At 37.5% G+C, this 12,260-nt stretch overlaps 1 protein-coding gene across 1 annotated transcript; it reads left to right on the forward strand.

Annotated features, from left to right (window-relative positions):
- The first annotated feature begins 442 nt into the window (after positions 1-442).
- Positions 443-1,056, forward strand: LOC115970138. The gene is made up of 3 exons (XM_031089805.1): positions 443-466; positions 545-688; positions 775-1,056. Exons 1-3 carry the CDS (start codon positions 443-445, stop codon positions 1,054-1,056), a joined length of 450 nt encoding a protein of 149 aa, XP_030945665.1.
- Positions 1,057-12,260: the final 11,204 nt, after the last annotated feature.

The raw sequence follows: 12,260 nt of genomic DNA on the forward strand, positions 1-12,260 counted from the left end.
AAAATATTTTTAATTAATTTTATAGATCTATTTCATGTGAGAATGATATATTTTTAATGACAATTTTTTAATGAAATTAGAAGGAAGACCTAAATTGCAGGTAGTTTTTTATTTGCAGTATCTAGATAGGGGATATGTAACTTTTAAATTTGACAATTTTTAGACTACTATTGCATACTGTTCAATCAGAGGCATTTGTAAAAATGTTCATGCCCAAGCCAGTGATAATTGAATGATTACTCTTTACGTTACTCTGATCAAATAAGCTACATTTACTCAAAAACTTCTCCACTATTAGATTTGGTCACATGTATTTATGGTTTCTATTTCCCTCATTGGGTTTCCATAGTACTTTTTCTGTGTCTTTTTATTTTTATACTTTTCTTGGGAATTATATACAATTGAAAAGTTGTTTGACAACATTTCAAATGATCAAAAGGTAATGAAACTTGATCATAGCACAACAGTAAGTTGTCAACAATTACAAACTTACCATTATTTGCAAAATCAAACATTGTGTTTTAATCCACAAACTGTGTTTTAGGAACCACCGCAAAAGGATGAAATCAAGAAAAGTCCAGAACAGACTTTTGACAACAAAACATTTGAAGTTATTGATACAAAACCATCCCCACACACAAATAATGATCCAAGTGATCCACCCACAAATAATGTTGATACCACAACAGTAAGCTTTCTACTGCTATATTTATTTGCAAATTCATTCAAAAAAAAAATTCTACAATATAATTTAATAAACATACTTTGGTGTAGGAAACATTGGGGAATTATGAAATCAAGAAAAAAGCAGATCAAACTTCAGACAGAAACACATTTCATGTTCTTGATAGAAAACCATTAACAAACGCAAATAATGATGCAAGTGGATCAAAACAAGAAGACAATGATGATGCCATCCCATCAATGAGTTCTGCCTCTAATGTTGAAGATGCGGAACCAAATGACGATAACATGTTCTTTCAAGATCTGATAAATCATCGAAAAGCTACAAAACAAAAGTCATCAAAGAAGAAGAAGCTTCGAAGACGCAAATGATATTGGAATTTTATATTTTCTTGCCTATATGAACTTATTTCAGAGTTGTATTATTTCTTCATATTGTGTCAAAAAAATCAAATCAAATACTTTCCTTCATTAATAATACCAGCCAACAACTATAGCTACTTCTATTTCATGAAATATACTCATTTAAGTTTAATTACAAACTTCATTATTTGACAATCAAAACATCATCTTTTAATTTAACATCTAAATTAAACCACATCCTCTAAATCTATTAAAATATATATCTTTTTTTTTCTCATCTTTTATTTATTTTATTTTTTTATATAAAAAACGTGTTAAAATACAAACAATGTTGTATTTAAAAAAAAAAAATTAAATCTAATTCATTTAGGTGGATTTCATTTGATTGAGAAACCTAAATATATTACCACCAACTACTGTGCCAAAATCTTACCCATTACCACACATATACTGCTTTCAATAATTGATTCATTAGTAATGTGGGGGGTACAAGACCGGGAAGCCCATGTCAATGTCTACGTTGGGCCAAGGGCCCAGTCCAAGGAAAAACCCCTCCTCGGCCATGGGAAGGACCCTTCTCGGCCATAGATGTAGCCGAGGACAAAGGGAGCAACCTGCTACTAATAGTGACACTCTGGGTCATTCCACGGAACAGGAAAAGTACTAAAACAGAAAAGGACAACAAAGAAGAGGGAAACGTCTGAGAAAAAGGCTGCCATCATTGCATTCAGTGCCTTGAACCTAACATAGCCATGCTTTTCTGCTTTTACAACCACTCCCAACAACTGGAGGGAAGGGCTGATGGGACAAGTACCTGCCCTGGGAACCCAATTTAGAAGGAAGGAAACTATTATAAAAAGGGGGTGGAGAGAGACAGAAAGGGGGGCTTAAACCCCTATCATACCAGAGGCTCTAGAAAAAGCTTCTCAGACCGTGCCGAGGACCAATCTTCTTTGGTAAACTCAACTCACCTCAGCTTGATCGTGAAGAACACCATGTTAACTGTTGTCCATACACTAAAGCCTAGCTCTTTAACCCGCTCTCTACAAATTCATTGTACCGGGCTCACTGGTCTAAGGTCTCATACATCTTGGGCCTGAGCTGAAAAATGTGACCCTACAAGTAATTTTTAATATCAAATTTTATAATTGAATGTCGTTAGAATTATAAAAGGATCTCTTTATGTTGCTCAATAGTGTTGTAACTTAACAGCCAAAAACAATATTTTATTTTACCTTTAAACATAATTTACAATTTTTTATTGCAAAGACTCTTCAACATCCTCTGTTTTCGATTATCTAATAAATCAGTTCATGAAAGTATATTACCTTTCCATTTATTTCAAAACTTACACCATCCCAGTCCAAATAAAACATGAAGCTTTCAAATCATTTGTCTCTCACAACCAGATACTTCAATTATTTATGACAATTTCCCATTCTTAAAAATATAATGAACCTATCATCTCTTCTCCACAATATTCTAATATTCTTACAATTAAAATCATACAAATATTTTATTGTTATCAACTAAAATTATTTAAAAAATCTATATTACATCATCCTGTTTAAACATAATTTATATGAATCTATTAAAAAATGATGGCAAGTATATCTTTCATTGAAAAAAGGCAAAGGTTGAAGAGGATGAAGATTGAGCAATTCAAATTACTCCTACACTAATGAACATCACTCACACGCTACTTCAAGGTCTGTCTTCAAGTAGCCACGTGTTTATGTTATTACACCATATCATGGGACAAGATATAAATCTAAAAAACAAACTAACAATCACCAAAATTAATAACTTTTTCTTAAGTAACAAATGTGGACATTAATCAATTTGCAACTATCTACATATATTAAATAATACATTTTTTGGGTCCCTGCTGTATAGATATTGTCATAGGAACGTTATAGGTTGTGCTATTTAGCATATACAGATTATTAGGATAGGATACATATATTAGTGTCTTTTGTCTTGTTCTGTAGAGATTTCTTTTCCCTATCTCTGTTCGTTTGGATACCTCTCTTTCAGTTACTTTTGCCAAAATTCAATACTTGCTCATCAATAGATATCCAACGGTTGTAAGTGAACTTTTGTTGCTTGCTATTCTCCTTATTCAAATAGTCAAGAAATTGAATAAACTTCTCCCCTTCTCTACTCTAATTTAAAGAACAGAAAATCAACTCGCAGGTGGCAAGGTAATACTTTCTTAATTACTTCATGATTCGCCTAAATGAAGTTTCACATTTCTTCTAATTGGGAAGTAGTTGCTTTGTCATAATGGTATGAGCATACTACACTTTTTCAGACAGTAATTTAACTTAATTGGTATTTTTGTTTTTTTCCTAAATTTTTAGTATTACATATACAAATTTTAGAACTTGATAGGCAAAGAATGTATTGATAGCCAAGTGAATTAATTAGATTCAATTACGTGCAATAAGCGTGGTAGCACAAACAAATCACCAACTAAGTTAAATGTAGCAGAAAATAAGTTTGACACAAGTGATTTGTTTACGAATGGGGAAAACTACCGAGGCAAAACCTTACCAGGTGAATTTAAGGTCACCACTCCCAAGAATCCACTATTATCAAAACAAGCAGTTACAAGTAAAGGAATCTTAGTACCTTATACCAACCTATAGTTGAACCCTTACCCCAATGCCCAATTGGACTTGTAATGTAGTGACAATCTCTCCTTTCAATGCACTGCTCCAAGTACGTGACTAACCAATCGATACACAGATCCCAGTACGTGACTAACACACCAATCTGTGAAGGATATTGGCTGCAAAGTTCTTCAGTTCATCCACACGATGAAGATCAAGATGCTCCTTGGTTACAAAACCGTACGGCATACAAATGCAGTAGCTTCTTCAAGAGAAAGATGAACTAGGGCAAATTGTCTTCGGTCACAATATGCATGAATAAAACCTTTGCATCAAGTTTCATCATCTGAGACGACCCTTAATGTGTCTAGGGTTGTGAGAAAAGAAAACCTAAACACATAGCTTGGATATGCGTGAAAAATAATTCTGAAAAACTGATTTTCGTAATTCTTGATAGATACAGCTATCAAGCTTATCTGTTGAGCTTCACATTTTAAATCTCGATAGATACATCTGTTGAGATATCTATCGAGCTTTAAAATACATCACTTCTTCACTTGATTTTTGGACAGATTTGCATGGCTTCAATACTTGAACTTGAAATTTTATTTCTTGAAGTATTAAACCCATCCTAGATCTATCCAATTACAAGTAAAGTGCGTTTTGTCAAAGGATTAGTCAATTCTAAATGACATATGTTCTTAACATGATCCACATATGTCCTAACAGAAGTCATAATTTTTCTGGAATGAAATTTAACTTTTTAAATATTGGGATACAAAATAAATTTAACTTGAACCAAATTGTAGGCATGAAAAGTATGTTTAAAGGAAAATAAATATTTCTCAATTTTATAATATAGTATTAAAATATGTATTTTTTTAGCACATTAATTTCTTAATATGTGTTCTTTGTTTTAAAAAACAGCTGCAAGCGATTCAATTGACTAACCAAAAAAACAAAAGTTCTTCACCACATCAATTTGACTGGACTGCTTCAAAATCCTTTATTCCTTCGAAAAGATGAAGAAAAGCTCATTCATCGATGCTTTAGGGCTGGAAACAAACAATCACTATTTTGGGTTGGAGCTCACAAATATTTTGTGCAAGGTAAAACTAAAACAAGAAAGAAATCATTCTTCAAGCCAACAAAGAAGGGGACAAAAATGCAAAATATGGACTTGCAATTGCACTCTTATGTGAATCAAATAAGGAAGGAATCCAGCTACTATTATCAATTCTAAACCAACAAGATGGGAAACAATTGCTGCAAAACTATCAACAAATCCTTCGACATACAACCTTTGGAACAAACACATTTTGCATCCCAAAAAACCAAGCGTGCAAGAAAAATGGAGTGGGTCATTGGGATCATGACTGCCCTTACCCTTATGGAAACGAAGAATTACATGTGACATGCAAAATGTGCTCAATTGACTTGGAAATGTACAAATTAGCAAACCGAGTATGGTAGAAATTATGTTCCAAAAAATTAATTTAACAATAAAATTTCATCTTTCTATTTCAAATACTAATCTCTAATAATACAAAATAAATTCCATGACCAAAACATCCAATCACCATAAAAGAAATTATCATGCGCAACGCACAGGTCCGTGACTAGTTATTATTATTTTTTTAATGTGGGTGGCTAGGCTTTTAGAATACTTGAATATTCATTGGTTAAGTATAGTCCTCTTGTTCCATACACACAGGAAAATTTACATTGAAGAATTACTTGAGATGGCTATAAGATAGTGTTTAGGAGACTTGAACCCATAACAGCATGAATCATATGAGTCTTGAAAACCCCGTAACTAAGTTTGATGAAAGAATTTGCTTGCAACACAATTTTTCATCTGCTATTATATCTTCATGGTTCACAAGCTTAACTGTTATATTTAGTTCCAGACATGTGTATGTTAGATAGTGTCAAGGACAAAAGTCTATCATCTGAAATTTTTTTATCCCAATTGATGATGGGCATGAAGCCTATCATTTCATGGCTTGGTTGTTTAAATTAAGGAACAATTTTCAAAGTACAGAACAATTTTCGTTTTACATAGGTAGTTTACACAACTCCTTGTTGCCTTTGTGCATCAAAATAGGCCTCATGCCACTGAGAGTCCTTATTTAGGGCCTCAAAACCTTGAAACTGAAGATATGCCTAATCAATAAATTTAGAAGAGTGAAGATTTTTTAGGAAATGACTTAGAACTGGGTAGAGCAGTTTATACTTAGAATTGAAAAATGGGTTAGATGGATCAAATTGGGTAAGAAACTTGGAAAATGGGTTAGATGGATCAGATTGGGTAAGAAACTAGTCATCCTAAATGCTATGTAAAACCTATAATCCTTACCTAAACTTTTAAGGATCGAGTCAATTATGGATTGTATTTATTTTTTTCACATGCCAAAAAAAAATAATTATTATTATTATTATTATTTGATAATACTTAGAAAATCAGTAGGTTGGATGGCACAGATTTTGATGATTTTGGGGGCCTGAAAAAGAAGAAATGAAAGATCAAAGGAGACCGGGGTTGACCGGCCACAAACCCTCCGATGATAAAGTTAGTCTCTTATTCCGAAATAGGGAATTCCAAACTTATGGGGATTGTGTTTGGAAAAAACTTACCTTTGTTTGTCGGAGATTCATGTTTTTATAGGTTCAGGAAACGGTTATCTATTTAATAACTTCCCCTACCTTTACGGAGTCCGGAAAGTTTAGAGTACACCTCCATAACTGCCATGGAGGTTATTTTATGCTCCTTTTCTATAACCGTAGCTTGTCATAAGCAATGGACAGAAGGTCGTCCATTAGCTGTAGAGTGGACGCGATGAACTCGTCTAAAAACATCTATGGACGAGCGTGTCAAGGACGAGTAGCCCGTTTTCTGTTATTCCTTCTCAGGACAACCACTATGGACGAGTACGGAGTTGGCTCATTTTTTTAGACATCACCAGTTGCCCCCTTGTCCATGGGTCGTCTCTAAGATATGTTTAATGTTGTTCTCACAATGTGTATTTAATGCCAGCAATTAGGTATGCCATGTGTCACAATTTCATTGGTAACCAATCGCGTCGAGTTATTTTTTTCAAGGAGCATGCCACATGTCAATTTTTGATTGGCTGCGTCGTTTCAGATACCTAAGCTTACGGCCTATAAATAGTAGAATTCCTCCGGTACCCTTCACATTTCTGAAATTTCCTTCCTTGAGCTTCCTCGTCTAGAAGTGTCCTTTCGTCCTTAGTTCCCTCGTCTAGATTCAGGTACTTTTTTTCATTCTCGTCCTCAGATTTAAGTTTTCTTAAAAATTTCTGAGACCGTTCTTTCCTCATCTAGTAATAGCATGGATAAGGCCATAGACAAATATCATGATCCTAGTAGTTTTAGTGGCTCTAATGATAGTAGTAATAGTAATAGTAGTAGTGGAGGAAACACCACGGACGAGTACACGTCCGGCATTCCTGGGGTTCCTTTAGAGGTTCTCCAGGAAGGACTTAGGACGAGGATCGAACCCGGATCCAAGGCTGGTACGAGTGCTCCCTCGTCCACAGTTCAGGACGAGGTTGAGGTAGTGTATAACTGTGCTATAGGAGTAGCTTCCAAGATGGAAGATAGGAGATTGGATTTACTTAAGACATGGTATCAAATCCCAGACGACCTTAAACCTAGGTTAGCGGTTCGTGGGGAGTGGTGCTATCAGCCACATTTTGGGATAGGTATCTATGAAGCCTATCTTTTAGGTGGACTTAGGTTACCTTTAATTGCTTTCGCTAGAGAACTACTTACTAAGTTAGGTTTAGGTGTCTATCAATTCAATCCCAATGCATGGAGGTTAATCGTCTCCATGCAAGTTTTGTGGAGGGAGATGTTTGAGGGGGACCGTCCTCTTACCATGGATGAGTTCCTCTACTATTATAAGCCCTCTAAAATTAATCAATCCCTTGGCTTCTATCAATTTACAGCCAGAGGGAGAGATTATAGATTAATTAAGTCCTTAGTTACCTCAAATAGGAACTGGAAGACAAAGTTCTTCTTCGTCTCAGGTTTCTGGGTTGGACACCCCATTGAGGTTGACCAAGACCCATTTCCTCCCTACACAGGAGAGTTAGGGAACCTTCGTCCTGAAGGTATGCTTATAGCTGTAACTTCGTTATTTGTTGTATTTATTCTTGTAGGTAGTTATCTAATAATTTTCCTTTTCTCCCTTTTTTTTATAGGTGCTAAACGACCTCATTTAAGCAGGTTTTACATTGAACGAATTTAGAAGGCTCGTCTATACACTAACAGGGCTTTTCATTCTCTAGTAAGTCTCCAACGTCTTGCCATCTGGGGCTTAGGTCCTAAACCATCTGTTGAAGCCCTCGCACACGAGCTCACCGTCCGTAGACATAAGTTTTCTTGTCGTCCCTCCCTCTCTCTTCTTTTTTTTTTTTTTTTGACATCTTTCTTTTCAGGAATGGCTACAATGAAGGAGAATAAGGGTAAAGAAGTGATGGACGAGGCAGCTGGGCAGGAGGTACCATCCCAGCCTTATCCATTAGCAGGTGACAAAAGAAAAAGCTTGTCATTAGGGGTTGACTTAGGGAAGCTCCCAAGCAGGCGCAGGGAGAAAAAGGCTAAGCATAGGTCGTCCAAGCCTAAGAACGTCCAGTCCATTCCGTCCATCTCTATCCATGAGCCTGAGGATGTTCAGATCCTTGATAATCCAGAGCTCAAGGATTCTCCTATGCAGGTCCCGTCCACAACCAAGGCGCCGTCCTCATCTCAGCCTTCCCAACAGGAACCTCAAAACCTTATTGGGAATGAGGATCTAGCTTGGGAAAGGTTTGGGATGGCTGTGACAGATGCGGACGTGACGGCTTGCTACAACATGTCTTTGAAGGACTTTGAGCATTCTGGCGTTCATGACCTTTTCAAGGTATGCAAGCTTTTTCTTTTCCGTTCTTTTTTTTTTATATGTCTCGTCTTGTTAGCAAGGTAGACGTGTATTTTTGTTCTAACAAAACTTTGACTCAGGCAATGTCTAAGTTCATCGCTATGTCCAGGCAAGCAACTGATTTGGACAAGACGAGGGTCTTGCTGGAGAGGAGGATCAATGAGGTGAAAGACGAGAGTAAACGGTGGGCTGAGATAACTGCTAAGGCCAAGGAAGAGGCAAAGGAGCTACAAAACCAAATTGAAGAGTTGAAGACTGATGCCATAGAGAAGGACACTCATCTTGACCACTTTCAGAAGAGAAATGATGAGCTGAGTGCTCTTCTTAAGAAAGCCAAGGAAGACGCAGTTGCGGAGTTTAAGGTGTCCAAGTAGTTCGCGGACTTATTGGATACCAACTATGCAGCTGGGTTTGAGGACTTCAGGATGGACGCCGTGGAGAACTTCCCTAACATTGACTTCAGTTCTATCAAGCTCAATCTTAGTGGTGCTCCTACAAGCTCCCTCCTCCAGACAAGTTCAGAAGACGTCAATATAAAGGACGACACTACTACTCAGCCACATCAGCTCCTCCTACCTAAAGACGAGCTTTTAATATTTTGGTTACCTTTGTATTCTTATATATATTTTTCGAGTTTTGTTTGGTCCTTGGTCTTGGGACCTTTTAATGTAACTCAAGTACACTAAGCTCGTCCATAGTTTTAGGACGAGCTATCAACAGTTTTACTTTTGTAAGGGTGTTTGGACGTTGGTTATCCGCCCGTAAATAATTGCTTGATTTTCTTTTCTATTATTATATGGACGAGAGTTCTTTTTGATGTATTGTTTCAATTTTTTACTCGTCCATAGAAGAATTCCTTCTTGTTTAAGTATACATTTTCGTCATACTTTGAATTTCACAAGTATAACTCGTCTCTGTGAAATGGTGATTATCAACATTGCTGGTCCTTAGACTTAGCTGGTTTTCACCTTTAATGAAGATAAGACACAACTTTTCACTCGTCCATAAATTGGATTGTTTTAGTAGGCGTCTTAATCAATAAGTTAAACACTTGCTTATGCATTTCCTCGTCCATGGGTTGGACATGCATTACACTTTACCTCGTCCGTTATACGGACGAACATCCTCTGAACTTGCTATGTTTTGCTCAAGGAAGCTAGGGTTTTACCTCGTCCTTTATTTGGACGAGCATGCCTTGCTTTGCTTTGCCCTTAGGAAAGCTTATTGACGTTACATCTCCGCGTCCAGAGAATTTTCTTGTCTTGGGCTTTTCAGCCTTCTTGTGAGTTAATTTGAACGAAAAATAGCATAGAAACTAAGATTCACACAACATTATGTACATGTCATAAATATTGTTCACAAGCGAGGCATATACTTAGAAGTAAATGCCTTCTAGGGAGTTTAACAAATACAAACAAATCCATAACTTTGTTCATAACCACAACATAAATAATAAAGTAGCAGCATTATTAAACATAAGTAAAACATAAGTAGACAAACAGGCTCCAAGCTCATCTATAGAAACACTCGTCCAAGCTAGCACTTCTACTGATAGTACCTCCTCAGGTGCTCAACATTCCAATGATGCTCCAATTTTCTCCCATCCAAGGCCTCCAAGTAGTAGGATCCTTGCCTTTTATAGTTGATAACTCTATAAGGTCCTTCCCAATTAGGCCCTAGTTTCCCATGAGCCGGGTTCTTGGTTGCCAAAGAAACCTTTTTCAGGGCGAGGTCTCCTATGTTGAATTGCCTCGGCTTCACCATTGCATCATACTGCCTAGCCATTAGGTTTTTATACATTGTCGTCCTATGTTCTGCGTCCATCCTTACCTCGTCTATTAGATCGAGGTTTAAACGGAGTTGCTCCTCGTTATCCTTATCCTGATACATCGTCACCCTGTGGTTGACCATGTGCATTTCTGCAGGTATAACTGTTTCGCTTCCATAGGCTAGCTTGAAAGGAGTTTCCCCTGTAGGGGTTCTCACCGTCGTTCTGTACGCCTATAGAACACCTGGTAGCTCATCTGGCCATATTCCCTTTGCCCCCTCAAGCTGAGTCTTGATGATTTTCAACAAGGATCGGTTTGCAACTTCAGCCTGGCCATTTGCTTGGGGATGGGCGGGAAAGGAATAATGATTTTGAATTTCAAAATGCTCACAAAAGTCCCTAAAAAGTCCATTGTCAAATTGTTGTCTGTTGTCAGACACTAATACTCTGGGCACCCCAAACCTGCATACAATGTTCTTCCAAATGAAGCTCTTGACATTTTGTTGCGTGATACTTGCTAAGGGTTCTGCCTCTACTCATTTGGTGAAATAATCAATACCTACCACCAGAAATTTCATCTGCCTCGTCCCAAGTGGAAAATGACCCAAGATGTCTAACCCCCATTGTGCAAAAGGCCATGGGGCCATCATTGGGGTGAGATATTCTGATGTATGCCTTAGCATTAGCTTGCATGTTTGGCCAGTAGTAGCTTGCGTGGACGACTTTGTGGACAAGTGATCTGGCTCCTGAGTGGTTGCCACATGCTCCTTCATGAACCTCCCTCAATACATAGTTGGCCTCATCCAAAGCTAAACACCTTAAATAAGGTTGTGAAAAACCCCTTTTGTATAGCACCTCGTTCATAAGGACGTATTTGGCTGATCTGACTCTGAGCTTCCTGGCCTCGTCTTTTCCTTCTGGAAGCTTTCCGTCCTTCAAGTATGATATTATTGGAGTCATCCAATTTTCTTCACCCTCTAACTGATGCACCTCTGGAAAGTCTATGCTCAGCAGGTATTGAATTTCATCAAACTCGTCCATTACTTCGCTTACTGAGGCTTCTTTTGCTAAAGTATCTGCTTCCATATTTTCTTCTCTTGGGATCTGAATGAAATCAGTTTCCTTAAATTTCTGTATAAGGTGCACCACCTTATTAAGATACTTCTTCATTCGTTCTTCTTTGGCTTCACATGCCCCATTTACTTGGCCTATGACTAGCTACAAGTCTCCTAGGACGAGTATCGATTCCGCTTCTATAAATTTAGCCAACTCCAACCCTTTAATAAGGGCCTCATACTCAGTTTCATTGTTGGTTGTTTGATACTACAAACGAACCTTGTGCTTCAGTTTTTCCCCCTCCGGGGATAATAAAACGACTCCTATTCCTCCTGCATGTTGTGTAGATAATCCATCCACATGGACGATCCATTTCTTTCTAGTCTCTACCTCGCTTAAGTCTTCATAACTCGAAGTGAACTCTGCAATGAAATCTGCCAAGGCTTGAGCTTTTATTGCATGCCTTGGTTGATATTTGATATCAAATTCACTAAGCTCGACAACCTATTGGATCAGTCGACCTGTAGCTTCTAGCTTGTTCAGTGCTTTCTTAAGCAGATGATCTGTCATGACATTGATGAATGCCTTAGCATCCTAGAAGCCGTTATCAATGCAAAAGCCAGCTTCTCTATTAGCGGGTATCGTCCTTCCGCTCCCTTTAGTGCTCTGCTTGTATAGTACACGGGCTTTTGCACTCTTCCTTCCTCCCTTATCAATGTTGAACTAACGACATGTGGGGTAACTGCTAAGTACAAATACAACTCCTCTCCCAGCACGGATGGACTTAGTAAAGGAGCCGTAGTGAGGTAGATTTTCAAGTCCTGGAAGG

The sequence above is a fragment of the Quercus lobata genome, chromosome 12, assembly GCF_001633185.2.
Source record: "Quercus lobata isolate SW786 chromosome 12, ValleyOak3.0 Primary Assembly, whole genome shotgun sequence".
Classification (NCBI taxonomy): Eukaryota; Viridiplantae; Streptophyta; class Magnoliopsida; order Fagales; family Fagaceae; genus Quercus; species Quercus lobata.